This window comes from Trachypithecus francoisi, unplaced genomic scaffold (genome assembly GCF_009764315.1).
Source record: "Trachypithecus francoisi isolate TF-2019V2 unplaced genomic scaffold, Tfra_2.0 Lachesis_group8, whole genome shotgun sequence".
Lineage (NCBI taxonomy): Eukaryota > Metazoa > Chordata > Mammalia > Primates > Cercopithecidae > Trachypithecus > Trachypithecus francoisi.
The window spans coordinates 9,534,407-9,559,049 of NW_022681473.1; the positions used below are offsets into that span (position 1 = coordinate 9,534,407).

The window sequence follows — 24,643 nt, forward strand, 5'->3', positions numbered from 1 at the left end:
GTTCCCAGGGGTGGGGGGCATGGCCTTGGGAGATGCGGAGCTGCCTGAGATCAGTCCAGACCTCATGCAAATCATCAGTTCATAGCAGTTTGGGGGCTGCCCCATGCTGGCTGCTCCAGGAAAGGTGCCGTCCCTTCCCTCACTTCTCAGCCTTGAGAGTTCCTGGTTCCATGTCCCCCACATTTTGCATGGCATGAATGGTCTTTTCCCCCGACCAGGGATAGCGTCCAGTTCCCTGCAACTGCTCCGCTGCTCTGACTAACACTGTGTTTCACACTGTCTTCCTTCCCCTCACCCCCTGCCCTCTCTGCCCACTGCCTGCCCCGCATGGCCTCTGACAGGGGCTGGTTTCCTTTCCTGTTGAGGGGAGTGAGAGGAGGAGGCCTGCAGGGGTAAGAAGGGGCAGCATTGGTTGTCCTTGTCACCGAGTTCCTCTGTTTGGGTTGGGCTCAGTCCTGGTGAGTGTTGGTGTGGGTGTCTGTGTAAATGCAGCTGGTGTGTGTTGGTGTGTGGGTGTGACTGTGTGTAAATGTTGGCGTGACATTTTGGGGTGTTAGTGGGAAGCTGTACCGTGTATGTGCGAGGCTCTGCTGGTGACTCTCCATGTGTGAGCTGGTGTGAGCTGGGGGCTGCGTGACTGTGTAGGTTTTTGAGCCTGGTGAGGACTCTGTGTGGAGGTGGACTGTGGGGACTGGCCCTTCAGTCGCAGTGCCATGGCAGGCAGGAACAGGGAAGGAACTGGGGCTAGCTCTTTGCTCCTTGCTTTGCCTCAGAGTGTGTGCCCGCAGGCCTTGCTGCGTGCCATCCCCTGGGATTCCCTCGTGCCTGCCCAGTCCTGGCTCTGCAGCAGCAGCCGGTTAGTCATCGCCTATTAATAATGCAGAGTGATTGAACACCAGGCTGGGGACCCTGCAGATGGACGTGTCTGCTCCCATGGGGCCGGTGCTGCTTGGGGCAGCTGCCTGGGCTGCCCATCCACCCAGGTTTGCATGACTGGCTGGTGAGGAGGGAAGCGTGACAGTTGGGGCTCCCAATGTGAGTGTCTCCCCCACTTTCCTAGGAGGCTCTACCTCTGAGGCTACATCTGGCTTTTCCTGAACTTTTGCGGGTCCATGTTTTCCTGTACCCATATAGACTAGTGCCCATGGCCAAAGCCATTCCAGCCCTCCCCAATTTAAGATCTCAGGTTACCACTCCCAGTGGTCTTGGTGTTCCAATGGGGCATACAGTGCCAGGTTTCTTGTTCCTCCAGCTGCTACTTCTAGGAGTTAGCTGCTACCTGCCCGGCTCAGGCCAGGCCATTGAGTACCTGTCAGGAGCTGGCCATTTGGAACTTTCTTTATGGTGCTTCACTAGATAGCGAACCTGTGACTTTGGGGACAGAAGGGAGGCAAGATCAAGCCATGTGGTACACCCCAAGCCTCTGGGTAATACCATCCTAGAATTAGGACCCAGCAGACTTTCCATCTAGCCTCAATGTGGTTAAAAATTGACCACGTGGGTTGAGTCTACTAAAGCTCAGTTTCCTTATCTACCAAATGGGCTAATAGGGGTAATATACCTGCATTGCCTACTACATGGAATCAGTGTGAAGATCAAGTAGAGTAATAGAAGTGAAAACATTTGTACTCTGTAAAGGAAATTGTAATGTTACTAAGCTTTATAAAATGTTAACTGATTGTCTCAGTGTTTCCAGGGCAGGGATGTTTTGTAAAGAAATGATTCTCTTCCATAGCAAACCCTGGAGAATATAACATCTCTGGCCCACTGGAGATCCTATTACTATCTCTTCTTAAGAATCAGTCCCAAAATAACTGTGTGAAACCCTAGAATGCTTCAGGAATTGGGCTGGAGAAGAGGAGGAAAGATGAATGACTTGATTAAATTGGTTAAGAAGCAACAACCAGCTAGGCACCTGTAATCCCAGCTACTTGAGGCTGAGGTGGTTAAGTTGGTTAAGAAGGAAACAACCTGCTGGGTGCGGTGGCTCACTCCTGTAATCCCAGCATTTTGGGAGGCTGAGGCGGGTGGATCACCTGAGTCCAGGAGTTCAAGGCCAGCCTGGCCAACATGGTGAAACCCTGTCTCTACTAAAAATACAAAAAAATAGCCGGGTGTGGTGATGGGCATCTGTAATCCCCGCTACTCAGGAGGCTAAGGTAGGAGAATTACTTGAACCTGGGAGGCCAAGGTTGCAGTGAACCGAGATCGCGCCACTGCACTCCAGCCTGGGCAACAGGAGTAAAACTCCATCTCCAAAACAAAACAAAACAGAACAAAACAAAACACAAAACAAAAAGAAGAAGCCGACAACCAGCTATGAACCTGTAATCTCAGCTACTCAAGGCTGAGATGGGAAGATTGCATGAGCCCAGGAGTTCAAGTCTAGCCTGGGTGACATAGCAAGACCCCCCTCCCCTCTTTTTTTTTTTTTTTTGAGATAGAATCTGGCCCTGTTGCCTACACTGGAATGAAGTGACGTGATCTCGGCTCACTGCAACCTCTGCCTCCTGAGTTCAAGCAATTCTCATGCCTCAGCCTCCCGAGTAGCTTGGACTACAGGTGCACGCCACCATACCTGGCTAATTTTTTGTATTTTTAGTAGAGACAGGATTTCACCATGTTGCCCAGGCTGGTCTCGAATTCCTGAGCTCAGGCATTCCACCCACCTCGGCTTCCCAAAGTGTTAGGATACAGGCATGAGCCATTGTGCCCTGGCAAGACACCATCTCTAAAATAAACAAACAAACAAACAAGACCCTATCTCTAAAACAAACAGACACACACACAAAACAAACAAACAAAAGTAAACAATACTCTCTTGTTTCAGCCCTGAAAAGGAAAGTATCTGCCCAATTCTGAGTCTCTAAAGTCTGTACTTTCCTGCATGAGCAATACTGACTGGTAAACAGATCTGTTTGCCTTTTGGTGGCCTCATAGACCTTCATAAACCTGTACTAGGAATCAGCTCTTTCCGGCCAAGACCAGAGTCTGAGGCCTTGTAACAGGGTTCAATGTGTTCTGATTCCCAAGACAGGTTTTGGTTAGTTTCCAGTTTATTTTTACTAACTCATTTATATGGACTCTTTTCATGTTGTTTGAGGACTTCTTCTTCGGGGAGAGGGTGGATATAAAGCAAAAAGGCCAACCTTGAGAAGGTTGAGAAGTTTGGATTAGGTGTGATCAGGCTAATGGAGTTTGCTTGTAAAAATAATGATAGCTCTTTGTACACACACTGGGAGTCTTTATATAGCTTTCCTCTTTCGAATATCATTTAAACTTGATGAATGCCTGGGTTGCACGTAGCAGGCAGAGACTGTTCCCAGTTAACAGATGGGGAAAGCTGAAGCCCAGAGAAAGCACCTTGTCTAGGGTCACATAGCCAGATATGGAGGAGTTTCACTTCAGTTTTCTCATTTGATGCTCAGCGTAAGCCTGGAAGAAATGGGAGCCTCAGAAGTTGTTAAACTCCTCTCACAGATGAGAGTCAGAGGTAAAATGGGATTGTTTTGGAAAAGGATAAAGCCTGAATGAGAGCCCAGGATTTCTGACCTGATATCTTTCCTCTCTATTCCCAAACTATCAAATCCAGACCTCAGGATTCACGACAGGGCTGTGCCTGCCGGTTCAGTCCATCTTCGTGGTGTATCTTCCCAGCCCGAGTCTCTGGTTAGTTTCTGCCCTCTCATTGAACAGGTAGCTAACCCAAACCCTCAGCAGGACTTGCAGTACCTCACTCAGCCTGGAGACCCTTTCTTCCCCTTTGTCTTTGTCCCTTATTTCCACCCACTCAATCCTAAGGGGATGCCAGGACCTTTCTCCTAGACTAGTTGCTCTTAACCACCTTTGGCTCTTGGATACCTTTGAGAATTTGATGACAGCAATGGACTCTCACAGGAAAAAAGCCCACGGAGGCAGTTTTGCACACAATATCAAGGGACTTGGAATCTCCCTAGCTCAGTCAACTTGCCCACAAGTTAAAAATACCTGCCCTCCGTCTTGTTCTCCCCAGAATAAGTCCCCCTCCCAAGGAGGTCAGTGACCCTGTGATCATCACAGGCAACTGAGAAAGGCTTCAGAAGATGGCAGAAGGATACTTCCCCTCTTCCTCAGCCTTTCTTCCTAAGGCATGGTGGGCATGAAGTGCCCACCAATGTGGAGTTATTTATGGCCAGGACCTAGTTTCGTATCCTGCACAGCCTGCCACAGGGGAGGTGCGTGGAGCAGAAAGAGAAGTGGGGTCAGCAGGGAGGGCTGAGAGCCCACCCAAGTCACAGGCTGCCCCTTGTGGCCACCTCCATCCAGCCTCTCTGCTTCTGGGGAGCACAGTGGGGGCTGGGCCGTGGGCTCCTGCTGCCTCTGCACCCTCTCCCTTCTCCTCTGGCTGGACACAACTCTTCCAGGGCAGAAGCCCTGGCTCATTCCCCTTGGCCAGTTCAGTACCCACTTGGCTTGCTTGTCTGTGTTGAGTGGGTTGGCATGGGTTGGGTGCAGACACTCTGCTATGTCTCAGTGCTGCTGTTTGGAAGGAGACAGCTGGAACGTCTCACTGCCTTGGGTAGGATGTGGTACGTACGCAGGTGTGTCTGGGGATTGGTGATCAGTGGCGAATGAGTGGTGGAATGAGTCTTGGGTCGCCTGCTTATGAGGACAGTAGAGTCAAATGTCTTTTCTCTTTCTTTTTCAACCCTTAAAGTGTCTCTGTCCTAGTGGTCACTCCTCTCTTTTCCCCTCATCATCGGAAGGAAGCTCTCTCCCTACCTGCACCCCATAGCTCTGTCGCCTCCATCTCTGCTCCTCCCAATGCCCCTGCCCTGCACACCTTCTTACCTGGCTGCCTTTCTCTGGCCTGTCCTGCTGGGCCTAGCACTCACCCTGCTCCTCTAACCTGCATGTGTCCAGCTGCAGTGGCTGTTCTGTGTTGCACGACCCCCTCCTTTCCCTCCTCCCCCACCGGCCCCACCCCTTCCAGAAGATGCGTGGGGGGGGTTGGGGGGCAGGGGCATCATGAACCCCTGGGGTGGAGGGGGACCGGGGGAATTATTCCCCTGTTTCCTGCTTTTACTAACGAACCTGCCATTTTTGTGTCTGGACTTTGATTTGTCTGAGGGAACAGTCGGATTTTACTAATCTAAGTCATCTCCCTCCTTGCCTTCCCCAGAGACCTTCCTCCATTCCCTCTACCCTTGGCTTCCTTTCCACCCAGAACCCATCCCCACTTTCTCCCTCTACTCCCCACCTCTGGCTGATCCCCTTCCTCAGGGTACTTCCTTATGTTGTCCTTCCTCCTGCTACCCCACCCCCAGGCCCAGCCCTGGGCCATAAGAGGGTGATTAAGGCAGCCCTTTCCCAGTAGGAAGCACATGGGAGTGATCTGCAAAAAGCCCAGGGGGGCAAGGTGAGATTGTGCCCAGTCAGGAGGGAAACTGAGGAGGGTATTTCCTCCTCTCTACCCCACACTATCACCTCGTCTAAGTCTGAGAGGGCAAAGGGAGGGTGACTTTGGCAAATGGAGTGGGATAGAGAGAGCCCATAGGGTGAGGGAGATGGCCAGTGGCTGGTGCCCTGGCTTCTGAGGTCAGGGAGGGAGGACACAGCTGAGGGGCTCAGGTGGGCTGGGGACCAAAAGAGGAGATTCTCTTCCTGGGGAGCTTTGGGACCAGCAGAGCCCTTTCCCTGCACTGAAGCAGGAGTGCACTTGAGTTTCTGTCACCAAAGTCACAGGCTCCCTAGGTGTTAGGTTCATAGATGGAGATGCCAGCTATGTGGCCCTGGGTCATAAGATGATCTTTAATAGCTGTGTGCTGTATACCCTGGATTATGTTCAGATTAGTGGGGTTACAGGGACATGTCAGGCTGGTGCCTACCCCTCAGGAGCTGACCAGTTGGGGTGACCAGACTTAGGCACAGGAAGTAATCAGCAGCCCAGTTCCTGGTCTCTCAGTGCAGCATCAGGGAGAGTGGAGGTGGAGGGCTGGATGGAGTTGAATTTGTCCCAGGGAGGCCCGTTCAGCCTATTGCCCACTCCCTGTCTTATCCCTGACCTTTCATCCCGGTTCCTTCTTCCCTTTCTCCAGCCCCTCTCTGCCAGGTCTAATCTCGTTTGCATGTTTTTGTGACTAATACTTTGACCCTTCCCTTTTCTACCCAGACCCCTACTTCCCAGCCTTAGGGTGGGGTGGAGGGAAGAAGAAATAAATGGTAATGACTGGCCCTCCCCTCAAATAAGATTCAAAAGCTTTCAGACTGCCCCTTTCCACAAAGACACCCCCTTACCTTCTGCTCTTGAACCTAGTTACCCCAGCACAAGGTTTGATGGTTCCCAGGAGGTGGAGAGTGGGGCTCAGCTCTACCCTATACGCTGCAAGGCTCCAGCCAAGCACAAGGGGGATTCGGGAGTCCTGGGAAGGCAGGAAGCTCCCTTACCCCAGTTCTGCTCATGTCCCTTTGGAGTTCCTCCGCTCACCCACTGAGACTATGGACCCCTGGAGACCAGTCGCTGGAAGATGGCTGGTGGCATGTGCATATAGACTGGTGTGGGTGAGGAGGGCATAGGATGTGACTGGAAGGCCCCAATCTCTAGACTGCTCCTGAAAGAGGGTGCTGAGGCACTCTTGGGGAATGAGAAATGGGGTGAGCTGTGGCCTGTGGAAACACAGTGTTGGGCTAACCCTGAGCCAGCTTCCTATTGACCCTGCAGAGCTCTGCCCTCTTTCCCAGCTGACCTTCCCAAACCACTGCCTTCCTAGAGTAGGGGCTCATGGTCTCATAGCCCTTGGCCCTTCTCCCATAACCGTTTTGGATGTCTTGAACCCTTGTGGGCTGCTTGTAGAGTTAGATTTTTTGGAGACTAGGTGGACATTTGCCTGGGGAGACTGGGGAAGTCAGAGAGTTTTCTGTCCTTGTCACGCCCTGCCCCGCCCCACCTAAGATCACTTCTGCATTCTCCAGGCCATCGCTGAGCACCCGTGCCTCCTGGAACACCAAGTACTCCCCCATTCCCACTCATCCTGCTTTCTTACTGAACTTTCAGCCCAGGGGCAAGGTATTCATGAGGTTAGCTCTATCCCCCTCTGTTCCCTAAGCTGGCCCTGACTTCCTGGAGTAACTCTGGTGGTGTTCGTAGACAAGGCAATTAGATAGGAAGAAGGAAGAGTGGACTAATGTAGCTAAAGAGCTCCCTCTCCTTTGGAGGCAAGAGAGTGACCTGAATATAAGGAGATCTGAGGAGCCAAGAGACAGACTCAGGAAAGGGCTAGAAGTACAAACCCGGAGACTGGGCAGCAGGGGTAGAAATCAGCCACGATGGGCAACCCCAGAAAGTTTCAAGTCTTTCTAGGAATATCTGAGTTCCTGGTCCTCACACTGCTATCTTCCATCTCCCTACTGGGTTCAGACTGAAAGGCTTCCCAGCACCCAGCGGAGAGGGCTGCAGGTGAGTCTAAGCCACCAAGGTCCGGGGAACACCATTCTCTGGCACACTTTTGAAAGAAGTTCTGAAGTCATGTGTGTATCCAGAGAGTACCTTCAGGAGAAGAAAAGTGAGGATGCCATCTGCACCCATCCTATGCCCCAGAATGGGGGATCCGTCCTGGAGCCCACATTCTTGTTCAGAGTGCCTTCCAGGAACAACTTCTTGGGGGACCTCATGGGGAGCTCTCCAAGTACCCTTCAGGCTCCTGCCTGCTGAGCTGGGGGCCAGAGGGCAGGTCTTAGCCCACCATGAAACCATCAAATCTTGTGCTGCTTCCTTTTCCTCATTCCCTCTCTTCCCCCACTGTTCCTTCTCCAAGACAAGCAGACATAAAAATGGGGTTCCCCCTCCCCTGCTGCCCTCTGGCCCCTCCTTTGCCCAGCCGTAGCTCTTCCTAGGGATTTGATGTTGGTTGTCTCCTGTCTTTCTCCCTCCCTCCTGGGCTGGGCAGGTGACCATCTCGGTGGACGGGATCCTGACCACCACAGGCTACACGCAGGAGGATTACACCATGCTGGGCTCTGATGACTTCTTCTACATTGGGGGCAGCCCCAACACAGCTGACCTGCCAGGCTCGCCCGTCAGCAACAACTTCATGGGCTGCCTCAAGGACGTGAGTAGGGCTAGGGAGGGGCTGCAGGCCGTTCAGGAGCCCTTTGGCTCCTGTCTTCAGTGTGACTTAGTCTGACCTGGCTAGGTGTCTGGGTCCTCTGTTGCTTCCAAGACCATGGTGGGAGACACCCCCTTTTTAAAACCTAAGGCCCACTGACCCCATTAAGAAGCTTCTCCCCTCTCGTTTCCTTGAGCCTTAGAAACCCCCATCCTCATAAAGGACCCTCAAAGGCAGCTGTGGAACAGAGGAAAGAATGCTGGGTGTGAAGACTAAAAACCTTTGCTTGAGTCCCAGCTCTTCCACTCATTGGTTCTGTGACTGTGGTCAAGTTACTTGACTGTCTAATGCTGAGTTTCCTCCTCTGTAGATGGGTAGTCAGTGCCTACTTCATAAGGTTGTGAGGCGCACATGACAGTGTAAGTGAACATACTTCATCAAGTAGAAAATGGCTACCACATATCAGTGGCCTTGTCATTATTATGAACTGCAATTTAGTGGGCACTGAGAGCCCACAGGGCAAGTCACTGTGCTCCTGCTGGGCCAGAAGACAGGACAGGACAGGCAAGGGAGGTGCTTGTTCACAGCCTCTGTGCCTGAAGCTCCGGAACAGAGGCCTAAGGGGAGTGGTCTGGTGGAACTGAGCAGGGGCTACAAGAGTGGGTGACTGGGTCCCCTGGTGCTCACTGCTGGGTGGGAGTGACCAGGCCCTAAGCTGCTTTCTGATTCTTTATACCTGACGCCACCCCTCCCTGCAGGTGGTCTATAAGAACAATGACTTCAAACTGGAACTATCCCGCCTGGCAAAGGAAGGGGACCCCAAGATGAAGCTGCAGGGGGACTTGTCATTCCGCTGTGAGGATGTGGCTGCCCTGGACCCTGTGACCTTTGAGAGTCCCGAGGCCTTTGTGGCGCTGCCCCGCTGGAGTGCTAAGCGCACTGGCTCCATCTCCCTAGACTTCCGCACCACTGAGCCCAACGGGCTGCTGCTCTTCAGCCAGGGCCAGCGGGCTGGGGGTGGAGCTGGCAGCCACAGCTCTGCTCAGCGGGCCGACTACTTTGCCATGGAGCTTTTGGACGGCCACCTCTATCTTCTGCTGGACATGGGATCTGGGGGCATCAAGCTGCGGGCATCCAGCCGCAAGGTCAATGATGGCGAGTGGTGTCACGTGGACTTCCAGAGGGACGGGCGAAAAGGTCAGGAGGCCTCTGGACCCTTCCCCTTCCATGGGCCACCCCTTTCCATCTGCCCTGACATGCTCTCCGTCTCTCTTCAGTGGGTCTCTTCTACACCATTTCCTATACTCTTCCCTGCCACCTCTCCTCCACCCCTCCTCACGTCTTGTCCTTTCTGGACATTGGCAGAAAGAGCACAGCATTTGATGTCAGTCAGACCTGGATCACACCTCAGCTCCCCTACTTGCTGCAAGTGAGACTCCATTTCCTTATCTGTAGCAGGAATAATCCCACAAGGGCCATCAAGAGGAGAAAATAAGAGCACACCTGTAGAAGGATTAGCACAGTGGCCAACATAGAGTAGACACCCCATTCTCCTTTAAGAATATATCTTCCAGCCAGGTGTGATGCCTCTCGCCTGTAATCCCAGCACTTCAGGAGGCCAAGGTGGGCAGATCGTGAGGTCAGATCGAGACCATCCTGGCTAACATGGCAAAACCCCATCTCTACTAAAATTACAAAATATTAGCCAGGTGTGGTGGTGGGCACCTGTAGTCCCGGCTACTCAGAGGCTGACACAGAAGAATGGCGTGAACCTGGGAGGCGGAGCTTGCAGTGAGCCGAGATCACACCACTGCACTCCAGCCTGGGTGACAGACTCTGTCTCAAAAAAAAAAAAAAAAAAAAGAGAATATATCTTCCCAGCCATGCCTCCCTTCTGTCTAGAGCCATTCAACTTAAAAAAAAAAAAAAAAAAAAAAAAAAAAAAAAAAACAAAAAAAAAAAAAACTAACTCACTAGGCTGGGCGCTGTGGCTCACACCTGTAATCCTAGCACTTTGGGAGGCCGAGGTGGGTGGACCATTTGAGGTCAGGAGTTCGAGACCAGCCTGGTCAACATGGTGAAACCTCGTCTCTACTAAAAATACAAAAATTAGCCAGGCATGGTGGTGCACTGCTGTAGTCCCAGCTAATTGGGAGACTGAGGCAGGAGAATCACTTGAACCTGGGAGGCGGAGGTTGCAGTGAGCCAAAATCCTGCCATTGCACTCCAGCCTGGGTGACAGAGGAAGATTGTCCAAAAAAAAAAGAAGAAAAAAAAAATTAACTCACTCAACAGTTACTGAGCACCCACTGTGTGCCAGATGCTGTCCAAGGTTCTGGAGATATGGACAGCAGGGAAACTAAAAAGACTATCTTTGCTGTCACAGAACCCCTGTTCTGGTGTGGGATGGAGAGCACGGAGTGAAAAAGACAGTGAATAGCCCCACACCCCCACCTAGCAGTGAGGGCTCTAGAACAGTAAAGTGTCAGGGCAGAGAGTCCTGGGGTCAAACAGATGCCTGTTCTTGAACCTTCTGTTGCTTCTAGCCACTCTCTTCTTCACCCTCCATTTCAGTGTTTTGTATCCTCTTCCTGTTTTCTGTCTGCTGATTCTCTCTCCTTTACTCTTCTCCATCTTGTTGAGCATGAGAGAATTATCCAAGAAAGGGAAATTGATATAAATGAGAACTGACACATTATCCTATTTAAGCACTTATCAACGCTCAGCTAAATTTTTTTTTTTTTTTTTATACGGAGTCTTGCTCTATCGCCCAGGCTGAAGTGCAGTGGTGTGATCTCAGCTCACTGCAACCTTCACCTCCCAGGTTCAAGCGATTCTCCTGCCTCAGCCTCCTGAGTAGCTGGGACTACAGGCGCCCGCCACCACGCCCGGCTAATTTTTTGTATTTTTAGTAGAAACAGGGTTTCACCATCTTAGCCAGGATGGTCTTGATCTCCTGTCCTGGTGATCAGCCTGCCTTGGCCTCCCAAAGTGCTGGGATTACAGGCGTGAGCCACAGCACCTGGCCAACGTCAGCTAAATTTTTGTGCTCCTCCGCCTGTCACTGAGCTGGGCCTGTGAGTTTGGGTGGAGTGACTGTTCCTCCCTGTGCAGGAAGGAGGGGCCCCTGTGGCTCCCGGAGAACGACAGCTTCTCATGGGCTTTCTATTTCTTTCGCTTCCATCCTCGAAGTGTTGCTTCCCCCGGGCTTCACATTAAATGGTTTCATCCCCGGGTTGTGTCTCAGGACAGCACCAGGAATTCTTCCCAGAGCTCTCTGTGCCCCAGGGTTTCCACCAGGTGGTCAGTAACACTCTAGGTTGGAAGTCTGCCCAAACCTTGCAGGGCACTGCAGGGCTTCCACTTCTCTGTGCTTTCAGGAAGTACTCCTGTTAGCTCACACCAATCTCTGGAGCCAGAATCTGGACCAGGTCTGGCTGGTCCTTGGATTCCTGTCTTGACCAATTCTGGACATTTCTGACGACCTATTTCTTTTCTTTTTTTTTTTGAGATGAAGTCTCACTCTGTTGCCCAGGCTGGAGTGCAGTGGTACGATCTCAGCTCACTGTAACCTCCGCCTCCCGGGTTCAAGCGATTCTCCTGCCTCAGCCTCCCAAGTAGCTGGGATTATAGGCACATGCCACCATGCCTGGCTAATTTTTGTATTTTTATTGGAGACGGGGTTTCACCATTTTGGCCAGGCTGGTCTTGAACTCCTGACCTTGTGATTCACCTGCCTCAGCCTCCCAAAGTGCTGTACCAAAGTGCTGGGATTACAGCATGAGCCACCGCGCCTGGCCTCTGATGACCCATTTCATATGTGTACACAAACACAGACTTGGGGCAGCTATTCCGAGAAAACTATCTTAGATCTTTTCCATTTTTTTTCTATTTTTGTTTTTGCAATTGTGGTAAATGATACATAACAAAATTTGCCACCCTTTCCTGAAGATCATGTGGGACAGAGAAAAAAATGAAAAACAAAACAGTAAAAAAAAATTACTATCGTAACCATTTTTTTTTTTTTTTTTTGAGACGGAGTTTTGCTCTTTTTGCCTAGTCTGGAGTGCAATGGTGCAATCTCGGCTCACTGCAACCTCTGTCTCCTGGGTTCAAGTGATTTTCCTGCCTCAGCTTCCCAGGTAGCTGGGATTATAGGCGTGTGTCACCATGCCCGGCTAATTTTGTGTATATATATATATATATTTTTTTTTACTAGAGATGAGGTTTCACCATGTTGATCAGGCTGGTCTTGAACTCCTGACCTCAAGTGATACATTTGCCTCAGCCTCCCAAAGAGCTGGGATTACAGGTGTGAGCCTACGTGCCCAGCCCATCGTAACCATTTTTTTTTTTTCTCTTTTTTGAGACGGAGTCTCGCTCTGTCGTCCAGGCTGGAGTGCAGTGGCCGGATCTCGGCTCACTGCAAGCTTCGCCTCCCGGGTTCATGCCATTCTCACGCCTCAGCCTCCTGAGTATCTGGGACTACAGGCGTCCGCCACCACGCCTGGCTAGTTTTTGCGTTTTTTAGTAGAGAGGGGGTTTCACCGTGTTAGCCAGGACGGTCTTGATGTAACCATTTTTAAGTATGCAGTTTACTGGTGTTAAGTACATGCATATTGTTGTATAAATATCACTGGTAACTATCATTTATCTCCAGAACTTTTCTCATCTTCCCAAACTGAAACTCTGGCCCAATAAACACCAACTCTCCATTCCCTCTCCTCTTAGCCGTTGGCACTCACCATTCTACTTTCTGTGTAAGAATCTGGCCACTCTCGGTACCTCTGTTAAGTGGAGTCATATAATATTTGTCCCTTTGTATCTGGCTTTATTTCATTTTGCATAATGTCTTCTAGGTTTGTTCATGTGGTAGCATGTGTCAAGATGTCCTTCCTTTCTAGGGCTCAATAATATTCCATTGCCTGGATATACACTTTGCGTTTATCCATCCATCTGTTGATGGATGCTTGGGTTGTTCTTTTCCATGTGTTGAGTGATCTTGGTGCAGAGGCCTGTACTCACTAGGTTTTCCTCTTGTTGACCCTCCATTATACACCCCTTCCCCATCTCTTTCCTTCTCTCTCTCTTCCTTCTCCAACATTTGGTTCATTTGTAGAGAGTCTGGTTGGGTCGTGTAGAACCCAGGAGACCCTGCAGTGGGTGGGCAGAACAGGCATGGGGGAATCTGGCTATAAATAGAGGTGTGGGTGATCAGGCAGGCCATGTTTGGTGGCCTGTTAGGGGAGTGGGCCCCCAGCCCTGGGAAGTGGGTTTAGAGTCAGGACCCTGGGTCATCTGGCACCTTGTATGGAAAGAAAAGCTAGAGACCATGTTACTAAAAGGGGGCACAGCTCTGGTTCAGGTGAGGTGTTTTTGTTTGTTTGTTTGTTTTTGTTTTTTTTTGAGTCAGAGTTTTGCTCTTGTCGCCTAGGCTGCCAGGCTGGAGTATAGTGACATGATCTCAGCTCACTGCAACCTCCGCCTCGCAGGTTCAAGCGATTCTCTTGCCTCAGCCTCTTGAGTAGCTGGGATTACAGGTGCCCACCATGCCCGGCTAAATTTTGTATTTTTAGTAGAGATGGAGTTTAACCATGTTGCCAGGCTGGTCTTGAACTCCTGACCTCAGGTGATCCGCCTGCCTTGGTCTCCCAAAGTGCTAGGATTACAGGTGTGAGCCACTGTGCCTGGCCTCAGGTGAGTTTTGAGCAGAGAAGAAGAACATGCCCTGAATGAAGACATGTGTCTGTAGAGGAGGTCCCAGGTCTTCCCTCTTGGTTTCCCACCCTATGCCGATTCTCCTCCCAAAGCTCCCTGCCAAATTCAGGCCTCATGCAGACCCAAACCCTCCTTAACCTGTCTTTAATCCCATGAAGTTAGGCAGTCTTTTTTTTTTTTTTTTTCTAACTAAGATGACTGCAATGGGGTCTTGCAGTGAGGAGAGAGATTGAACTCACCTCCCACCCCGACCTGTTTTAAACAGTTCTTCCAAACTTGGAAAAGGACAGAAGAAGGAATTAAAAAATACAAGTAGAATAAAATTTCTAATGTAGAGGTTTCTGCAGCTTAAGGTCTCAGTAAAGGCTATGGAACTCCCACCTGATCCCAAGTCTTTTTTCTATGATAATCACCAAGTACTACTACTACTACTACTACTACTACTACTACTACTACTTCTTCTTCTTCTTCTTCTTCTTCTTCTTCTTCTTCTTCTTCTTCCTCTTCCTCTTCCTCTTCTTCTCCTTCTTCTTCCTTCTTCTTCCTTCTTTCTTCTTCTTCTTTCGAGATGGAGTCATGCTCTGTCTCCCAGGCTGGAGTGCAGTGGCATGATCTCGGCTCACTGCAGCCTCTGCCTCCCGGGTTCAAGTGATTCTCCTGCCTCAGTCTCCTGAGTAGCTTGGACTACAGGTTTGCGCCACCATGCCCGGCTAATTTTTTTTATTTTTATTTTTTCAGTAGAGATGGAGTTTCACCATGTTGGCCAGGGTGGTCTTGAACTCCTGACCTCCAAGTGATCCATCTGCCTCGACCTCCCAAAGTGCTGGGATTACAGGCGTGAACTACCATACCCGGCCAAGCACCCTCTATTTCTGAAGAACTCTTCTACCTAAAAATTCTGTGCCTGCCTCTTTTCTCCTCACTGCTATCCTGCCCCACAGGCCCCGGAGCCAATCTGCTCGTGGGCCTTGCTGGCTGCAGAGTGGGCTCTTGTCTGAGGGGTGGAGAGTACAGGCTCTGAGTTCTTGCTGCTGGGACCGTACTTTGGCTATGTTCCTTCCCCACTGTGGTGCTTTGGCACTGTTCCCCAGTCTCTGCAAGCCTCATCTACCATTTCAAAATGGGATCATAAAGGACCGATTTTGTAGAGTTATTATGAGACTTAAGTGATATAATATATTTAAAGTGTTAGGTGCCTGGCATCTAGTCATAGCTCAATAAATGTTTGTGGGGGGAAAAAAACTCCTTTGGATTAAAGATCTTTCAGCCCCTTCTGTTCCTTAAGGTTCTCTGCTTCCGGTTCCTAGTCTAAGAAACTGGCTGGCAGGAATGACCCAGTGAATGATCCAGCCCTTTCTGAGCTCAAGATCTGGGCATGCTCACTTCCTGCATATCCTCTAAGGACTCACTGAGGTGGGGAGGAGGGGTATGGACGGAGGCCCACAGCATTCTGCAGCTGGGCTGGGGCTGCATCACAGGAGCCTCTGAGCCTGGGGGCCTTTGTTAAGCAGTTTTTGCAGTGAGTGAGGCTGATCTTCCAGCCCAGGACTGCTGCTCGTCCTGAGCCTGCTGCAGGGCACAAAGTGGAGGGGCCCACACTTGGTGGGGGCCTCCTTGGCAGAGTCAGGATGTCCCTTTCTGGCCTGTGGCTTTTCTCCATCCTGCCTTCCCTTGATTCCCAGGCTCCATCTCAGTGAACAGTCGCAGCACACCATTCTTGGCAACTGGGGACAGCGAGATTCTGGACCTGGAGAGTGAGCTGTACCTGGGCGGTCTCCCTGAGGGGGGCCGGGTGGACCTGCCCCTGCCCCCAGAGGTGTGGACAGCAGCACTCCGGGCAGGCTACGTGGGCTGTGTGCGGGACCTCTTCATAGATGGGCGTAGCCGAGACCTCCGGGGCCTGGCCGAGGCTCAGGGGGCTGTGGGCGTCGCCCCCTTCTGCTCCAGGGAGACGCTGAAGCAGTGTGCATCTGCCCCCTGTCGCAATGGGGGCATCTGCCGAGAAGGCTGGAACCGCTTCGTCTGTGACTGCATTGGGACCGGCTTTCTTGGGCGGGTCTGTGAGAGAGGTGAGGCTGGTCTTCATCCTGGATGTCCCTGCTTCCCATCCCTGTGCTCCTTCTCAGGGTAACTCCTACTTTCCATCCCTGTGCCACTTCCTCCTAGGGGATCCCCTCATAGACCTGCCTTAGGCTTGTCACCCTTGTAATGATTCTCTGGTCTTTTCCCTCCCCTGGCCTCTGCCTGTCTTCCCCTTCCCTCTTCCCCGACTCCTATGGGGCAGAGGCCACGGTCCTGAGCTACGATGGCTCCATGTACATGAAGATCATGCTACCTAACGCCATGCACACGGAGGCAGAGGATGTGTCCCTGCGTTTCATGTCCCAGCGGGCCTACGGACTCATGATGGCCACCACTTCCAGGGAGTCTGCCGACACCCTGCGCCTGGAGCTGGATGGGGGGCAGATGAAGCTCACTGTCAACCTCGGTAACCATCCTGCCCTGTGCTTCCTGACCCCTCACCTGGCCTTGTCTCTGACCCACACCTTCCTCTGTCTGGAGAAGCTGGTGGTGGCACCAGCAAGAGGTGCCCTCAGCAGAGTTTGGAGGTGGGGAGGTGCCAGCCTGGGTCAGAGACCCTGAGAGCTCTGTCCCTGGTGAGGATGCTCAGTGTAGGGTGACACTCCATGCTCGACAATACTGTGAAGGGCAAGACCCAGAGTGTCTGGGGTATGCTAATTGTCCTCCTAGGTCACCCATGTGGATCTTGGCAGCATCTGTCCTGCACACACACGGATGACACAGCTCATTTTTGGTCAGTGGCGCGTCCACTTACTCATTCATTGGTTCATTCATTTGAGAAGCACTTGCTGATGCCTACTGGATGCTAAGCCTGAGCTCAGTGTGGTAGCAGATACAGAGATGAGGAAGGCCTGGTCCCTGCACGCAGCTGCCCTCCACTGCTCTGCTCAGTCTAAACAGCAGTCTGTGTGTTGGTGTGTGGAGGTGCATATGTGTACACTGGACATACAGACGTGCTGTCTTCCTCTTTCTAGTGCCGTGGGCTTTCACATTTGAGCCTCATGGCTGTCCTGTGAAGATACTAGATCACCAAACAAGCATTACTGTCCCTGTTTTATAGATTATGACATTCGTATATTGACTTGTTCAACATTACAAAGCTAGTGAAGGCAGAGGGAGGAGCTAGGACTCAACCTGGGTCATTTGCCTTAAAGTTCAGTGCTGGGCCGGGCGCGGTGGCTCAAGCCTGTAATCCCAGCACTTTGGGAGGCCGAGACGGGCGGATCATGAGGTCAGGAGATCGAGACCATCCTGGCTAACACGGTGAAACCCCGTCTCTACTAAAAAAAAATACAAAAATCTAGCCGGGCGAGGTGGCGGGCGCCTGTAGTCCCAGCTACTCGGGAGGCTGAGGCAGGAGAATGGCGTAAACCCAGGAGGCGGAGCTTGCAGTGAGCTGAGATCCGGCCACTGCACTCCAGCCCGGTGACAGAGCGAGACTCCGTCTCAAAAAAAAAAAAAAAAAAAAAAAGTTCAGTGCTTTTCCCATTGCCTCGGACAGGGCTGCTGACCCTCCCCCTCAGGCCACTCATGCTGACTCGTGTCTCCACCCATGCCTAAGATTGAGAGCAGGCTTTGACTCCACTTCACCTGGCAGTCCCTGGGGTGTCCATGAGGGCCAGACCATGAGCCTGTTAGGTTCTCCTCATGGGCTTCAGCTCTCCTAGTCAGGGCAAAAAGAAAACAGCAGGTTCACTCATTCAGCTATTTATGGGACACCATATAAATGCTAGGTATGTTTCAAGCCAGGGGCTACAGCAGTTAATAAGCAGTCCCCACCCTTTTGGAGTTTTCAGAGCAGGGGAACCCTGGAAATGGGAGGTCCTAAACTGTTCAGGCTGAGGTCAAATCTGTCCATTTCAGACTGGCCTCTAGAAAGCTTATAAAGGTATAGCACCTGCCATATAGAAAGTTTGCAGGCCATCAGGGTCATCTGTTGTGTCCTGGACCTAGAGGGGAAGTAGGGCTCTTCTGAGCAGGTTAGAATACATGACTGGAGAGAATACAGAGCTTTGACCTTTTTTTTTTGTTTTTTGTTCTTTTTTGAGACAGAGTTTTGCTCTTTCGCCCAGGTTGGAGTGCAGTGGCATGATCTGGGCTCATTGCAATCTCTGCCCCTGGGTTCAAGGGATTCTCTGCCTCAACCTCCCAAGTAGCTGGGATTACAGGTGCCTGCCACCACGCCTGGCTAATTTTTGTATTTTTAGTAGAGACGGGGTTTCACCATCTTGGCCAGGCTGGTCTTGAACTCCTGGCCTCGTGATCCACCCGCCTCGGCTTTCCAAAGTGCTGGGGTTACAGGTGTGAGCCACTGTGCTCGGCCGAACTTTGAACTTTTAAATACTTATCTGGAGTCTCATCCTAACATTGGTCTCCAGGGCATTTGTGGGACAGACTGTGGCCTTTGGGGGACCCATTGCCTTGTAAATATATTTATACTATGTTCTTTCCTTTTCCCCTTTTGGTCACCTGGCCTTTGTATTCCTAGGACAAAGATTTGCTGAGAGAGGTGGGGACTGGAGGTGGGGAGATGTGCAGGTGGCCAGGGCCTCAGAGTTGTTTAAAGGGTTCCCCTCAGCTCTGTTTCTAACCACAATCACAGCCTGTAGAGCAGGTGGTGTGCAGCAGCTCTGCAGGGGAAAGCAGGCTGGGAGACACTCTAGTCAATGCTCCACAAGTCTGCACAATGCTCCTTGCATCCCTGAAACTGTCACAAGAGGATGGCCCCAGCCAAGAGCCCCATAAGTGGCTCTGTACTTCCAAGTCTGCCCAGATCTGTGTATCCAGTGTGAGTTCCCCCCACTTTGCCTAGGCATGTGTGTGTTGTCTGCATCTAAGCACATGTCTCTGTGCTTGCTGGGGACACAGCAGGAAAAATCTGGGGCCTTGGATTTGCAGGGAAGGCAGATGCGTTTTGCTTATTTGGATGGTCTTACACCCCTGGGAAGAAGCTTGTGTCTTTTAAGATTAGACAGGAAACAATGTCCTTGGTCAGGAAAACCTATCCTGTGGGCCCTTGGGACCCACCCTCTCCTCTCCATGGGCGCACTTTTCTGTCTGTGCCACATAAGTGCTCAGAAGTCAGAGAACAAGGTGGCCTCTTGGAAGACACATCATGTTAAGAATAGGCTTCCCAGACTGACAGATAATAGGACTGTCCTCCCACCCATTTCTTACCCCTGGCTGTGCCCCTGCCCCCATCTGTAGAACGTATGAGCTGAGATGCCATCTCTAGCATGGCTCCTGACAATCCATGACCAAAAGCTTGGTGCAAACGCATCTGTCTACAGATTCCTCCTGTGTAGGCACTGTGGACATGCAGGTGGTCCCTACCCAGCCACAAGCCTTGGGTTGGGATGGGAAGAGTTCTGGGCTCAGGGCCAGAACACTTGGGGCCTAACCTTGGTATCTTTTACTGTTGAGTAAGTCATTTCCCATCTCTGAGTCTCTCTCTCTCTCTCTTTTTAATCTTTAAAATGGAGATAAGAATCTTCACTCTGCCTACGTCTGTGGTGCTTTTGAGGCTCAGATGGAAGAATGGGAATGAACCATTGAAACCATTGTGCAGATTCAAGGCCCATAGTTGAGACCCACCCAGCCTTCTTGAAGGAAAACCGTATTGGAATAGAGACCTGAGTTTGGAGCCAGGCCTGGGAGCCACTTCCACATAGCATGGACAGACTGGAGTTGTCCTCTACTAGGTGTGCCATGGGGTCCCAGCTGTCAGTGCAGCTGATATGAAGAGTGCAGTGTAAAGAATCTCTGAGCCGCAAGGCATCACCTCCTTCAGCCTCCTGGCCCTCGTGAATCACTTCAAGAGCCCCATTCCTGTCCCCCATTGCTTACTCCCCAGGACTTGCAGGGCCTCACAGACCGGCAGCAACACCAAGGCCCCAGGCCTGGGCTGGACTGTCTACTGGGGAACAGAGAGAAGCCTGGTGAGGCTTGATCTCTGGCCTCATGATCTTATCCTGTAGAGAGGGAAGCTATTGCTCCAGGAGGCATCTCTGCAGCTCCACAGGCACTCAGTGGATTGAAACAGACCCCGGGCTGGGCCTGAAGAGGGAGCGGAGGCTGCGGGTGACCACTTGGTGGGATTGCTAAGTGCTAGCCTCAAGAGATGGGATATTTGCTAGATAAGAGAGGGCCAAAAAGGCACTGCTGCCTCTTTCCAGGCAGAGGATCCTAAGGAACTTATCATGCCTCCTGCTGCAGCTCCTCAGCCCCCACTATGTTTGCAAACACTGAACAAGTTCCTTGAGCTCTGCTGTCTGCAGCCGCTGAGTTGGGAAGTTGATCTCTGTCCCTAGAGGATGGTGGAGTCCCCTGGATTCTTTGCCCTATCCCAGCATGGCCTGGGTCCCTCCCTGGAGGGGAGGAGAGGACATGCCAGGCTGGGCACTGTCCTCTACTAGGTGTGCCCCTGGGGTCCCAACTGTCAGTGCAGCTGACATGAAGGGTGTGGTGTAATTAAAGAATCTCTGAGTTGCAAGGGGGTTACCTCCTTCAACATCCCTTCCCACCCTGTGAATCACCCATGCACTCCCCACCAGTAGGAGGCCTTCTACCTCCCACCTCCAAGGTGGACATTCTGATCATTGAGTGGTTCTTTCTTAGTGTCATCCTGCCCTTCTGAAATTCCCACTTGTTGTGAAATTCCCATTAGTTCTGCCCCCAGAATCAAACAGAGAAATCTAACTCTCGTTCATGTTTTAAATCAGGCTAAATACACACTGTATCCCAAAGCCCTTTAATCCCTGGGGTCATGGGAGGGTGCATTGCCTTTCCACCTGAGACTGGTCAATAATTATCAGGGGAGCTGCGGGGAGCCAGCTCTGAAGGAGGGCTATGACAGAGTGCATGCTGCCACTCTGTGATGTCACTTCTGAGACAGATGCCTGGGAGCCTTGGGCCCACTCTCTCCAACCCATAGGGCCTGGGCGGGGAAGGAACCCAGGTGAGGCAGGGCTGGGAAGCTGGTGTTCTTTCCCCTGAGTTCCTTTCCATGCAGACTGCTTTGTCTCACCTCCCTAGCACATGTTCATACTACGACCCTGCTCTCTGTGTCCAGCCAGGGCCTTTGTGGGTCTGTGCCACCAAGACCACTCACTTCTGCCTATTCCCTGCACTTGAGGCACAGGTCATTAGTTAACAGGTTGCTAGTTAGTGCCCCCCTGAACTTTGGTGAATGTGTATGTTGAAGGGACTGGGTTTCTCCTGCTTGCTCTCAGTCTCTGGCTTTCTTCTGGATGGGGCTGGCTTCCCTCTGGGTGCCTATCTTCAAGTCATTTGCTCTTGCAAACCCTATTGGAGCCTGTGCTTCTGAGGGTGGAGTCTCTGCAGGGGCAGGCCTGGAGCTGACACCTCTTCCCTGGACAGATGGACCCCCCATTCCTGGTGCTCCTTTGCTGGGGGAGGGGAAGAATCAAGCTCCTTCTTTGGGCCTTTTCCCCAGTAGGGGACCTGCTTGCCCGTCCAGCCTCCCTTTTTTTCTTTTTTGGACCCTTCATTGGTGAAGACTCTGCTGGCCCCGAGAGGGTACCCGTGACCTGACTCCAGGGCCTGGCACCCTTCCACCTCACCCTGACAGTCCTCCCCTTCCTCTTCTGTCCAGCCTCCCCTGTCCCCTCTGTGCAGCTGCTCCTTCCTCTGCTCCATTTTCTTCCTCTTTTCTCTCTGTACTCTCTCTACCTCCTTCCTCTCACTGAGACTTCTCACTTCCCTCTGTGTCTGCCCTTTGACCTTTCTCTGCTCCTCTGCTCCTCCCTTGGTGCCAGGCTGTGGCCCAGGGTCCTGGCTGCTCACCTCCACTCTTCTGCTGCGGTTGACAACGCGTGTGGAGCTCAGCTGTACTGCCGAAGGGCCGTGGCCCTCAAAGCCACAGGGGCATCAGTTTACCTCCACTGCAGGAACCTTCAGGGGCCCAGGGGATGCCAGCTGCTCACCCCCTTTGCTTCCTGGGCTGTGGGGTAGGCAGAGCCTGTTTGGGGTGGAGTGACAGGAGGCCAGGGTATTGGGTCTGTCAATTGAGGGCCAGGAGACTGCCCTTCTCTGAAAGGCAAAGCCAACCCAGTGTCCACCTGCTGCCTACTTCCTGCTCAGGATCCTACTGTTATCCATTCCCTCAGCTCACGTGGAGAGAAGCTGAGGCATGGAGAGAAGTACTTTGCCCAGGGTCACACGGTGAGTTAGTGAGTGTTAGGGTGGAGATGAGGACCCAGCTCCCCTGATTCCCAGTAAAGGATTTCTGCAGCTCCAGCCAGCCCCCTCCCTTGGGCTGAGTCAGGCTTGGGGTTTGATGGAGCGGTGCAGGCATCCTGAGGGCCTTAAATCTGGAATTCATAGGACCCTGGTCTACTATTTCCTTTGCAAGACGTGACTGGCTCCCACCTTTGGGTGATGTGTCTAACCAGAGGGATGGCCAGAGGCTTCAGGGCCCTGGGCTGCTGGCTCTGTGTAGACACGTGCTTTCTGACCACATGGGGCCTTCCCAGTCCTGAAATCAGAGGATAGCAATGCAAGGACTGGAGCAGGGGCAGGAAACTTTGCTTATGGTGGTTACTTGTCCCCAGCTGCTTTTTGTTCTCAGAGAAGTCATATTTTGGGGGCTGCGCTGTCTCCATCTGTGTCGCCTTGGCTCCTCTGACTAGGAAAGCAGGTTAATATTAGGTCCTCTTCAGGGTAAAGGACTCCCCTGATCCATCCCCAGTGGCAGCCTGGCATATCCCACGATAGGAAGGGGTGGGAGGAAGGTTCCTGTAGGGGTGGTACTAGCCCCTGGGGCTTTGGGAGGTGTATGGCCTCGGGAAGGGGGCCCTGGGGCAGACCCCTCCATTTAGCTCAGAGTCCAGAGGGGAACAGGGAGTGACAAGTCACACCTGGACTCTGAGGAGGGAGTCGTCCCAGAGCAGGGGATGCAGGACTCTGGCTCTCCCTATCCATCTCCCTCCCAAAGACAGGGGAGATGTGGGATTGGTCAAGCCCTCAGCCCCCATTGATCCCCTGTACGACTGGGATTCCCAAGGTGCCCGTCTCCCTCAGACACTAGAGGTCTGGTCCCCTGTAAGAAGGGGGACACAAGCCCTTTTCCCATCATCTGACTGCCCTGCCTTCCAGCTCTGGGGAGGGTTGGAGCCCTCTTGGGGGCAGGAGGGACAGGGGTCCAACTGAGGAAGGGAAAAGGGCACCTGGGCACGCGTGGTCCCCGGAAAGTGGCCCTGGGGGGAACCCCGCCCGCAGACACCCCTCCCTGTGAAGGATGTAAAAAAAAAAAACTTGTTTTACCTTTTTGTCTCCCCTTCCCCTCTGCCCGCCCCATGGCCCCCCCAGACTGCCTGCGCGTCGGCTGCGCACCCAGTAAGTGGCTTCCCTCTTCTTCTGCAGAGACCCAAGGGGACTGGGATGCTAGACACTGGGATTTAGGGAGGGAGGCCGGGAGGAAGAGAAGCTGTGATTGCTGGCTCGAGTGGCGGTTGGGCCTTGGGTGTGGGGAGGGGTGCAGGCAGAGGGGTGGAGTTGGGTGGTTGTGGAAGGCAGGAGGGACCAAATGAAGAAGAGCCAAGGAGAGCTGGGGGAGGGCCTGCAGTCAGGATGTTCACTGGGTCTAGGAAGGGAGAGACAAGAACACCGTTTGCCCAAGTCAGCAGGAGGGTGGGGAGGAGGTAGAAATCAAGGGCTGGGGCAGAGACTTGGGTAGCACCTGTGGCAGGATGCTCTGAGGTCCTAAGGGCTGGCAGGCAGGAGCCTAAGAGGGGCTGGAATAAGCTGCTGCATCTCCAGAGTTGGCCACAAGGGGGAAGGCGAGGTATGCGGGAAAGAGGATGAGCGTGGGAAGGGAGCTCTCCTCAGCTCCTGTGTCAACTGGGGTGAATTTCTGCCAAATGGGGGCTCTTTCTGTGGTAACAGTGAGGGCTCTCAGCAGGGGTGAGATGGAGAGTGAGCAGGTGGACATCTCCAGGCATCCCAGTGCGCCTGGGCTCAATGCTCTGTCTCAGGGTGTTTCTGCATGGTGTGGCTTGGGGTCACGTGGGCGAGCACATGCACGTGGTAGGCCCAGGGACAGAGACTGTGTGTGCTGGGCACGGGCACCCTGCTCTTCATGTGTGCGTGGCATGCTGTGTGCGTGCTGGAGTGAGCACTGGGGGGCCCGGGGATGACCAGGGAGTGCTACAAAGTCCAGCAGCATTTGAAAGATAAGTATGTTTTGTTTTAGACTCTGGAAGCTGATAAGCCTGATCTTGAGTAAATGGCCATAATTCCTAAGAAACAGAACCTTCCCCTCTCTGGCCATCCTGCATTTTTATGAGCAGTAAATATGGTGGTGTGAGTTGGTGTGTGACGTTAACCAGGCATGTGTATGTAGAAAGGTCCCATTGGGTCCCATTGTAGATGGAGGAGCTGGTATGGAGGCTGAAGCTGTGGGCTCGCATTTACATTTGGGTACTGTGAAGTTTTGAAAGTTTTAGGTCTGTGTTTATACACTGGGAATACAGCTTCTGGCCACACTCACTGAAGGCCCTTAGCAATCTGGAGGAAGAGTATGTTGGTCATAGCTGTGGGTGTCTGTGTGCAGGTCCTCAGGGTACAACTCTAGAGGCACCATTCACTTAATATTCTATGTGCATGGCACCTTCTGAAGTCACACAAAGGGCAGTCCTGAGAGTGGATGTATGACTGGGATATAAAAGCTCTGCGTGTGCATGGACTCCGGCTGTGTTGGGAGACCATGAGTGTGTGTACTTGTATTCATGAGTGTGTTG

General features: G+C 52.2%; 1 protein-coding gene across 15 annotated transcripts in view; it reads left to right on the forward strand.

Moving 5' to 3' along the window:
- The window catches only part of NRXN2 (neurexin 2), a 118,285-nt gene that overhangs the window by 47,433 nt on the left and 46,209 nt on the right, over positions 1-24,643 (forward strand). For 13 of the 15 annotated variants that reach the window (XM_033207312.1, XM_033207309.1, XM_033207310.1 and 10 more), the window contains 5 exons: positions 7,926-8,087; positions 8,843-9,281; positions 15,485-15,871; positions 16,087-16,290; positions 23,214-23,240. In XM_033207312.1, coding sequence (XP_033063203.1) covers positions 7,926-8,087; positions 8,843-9,281; positions 15,485-15,871; positions 16,087-16,290; positions 23,214-23,240 — 1,219 coding nt within the window. The remainder of the gene's footprint in view (positions 1-7,925; positions 8,088-8,842; positions 9,282-15,484; positions 15,872-16,086; positions 16,291-23,213; positions 23,241-24,643) is intronic. The other 2 variants (XM_033207308.1, XM_033207301.1) reach the window with 1 other exon arrangement.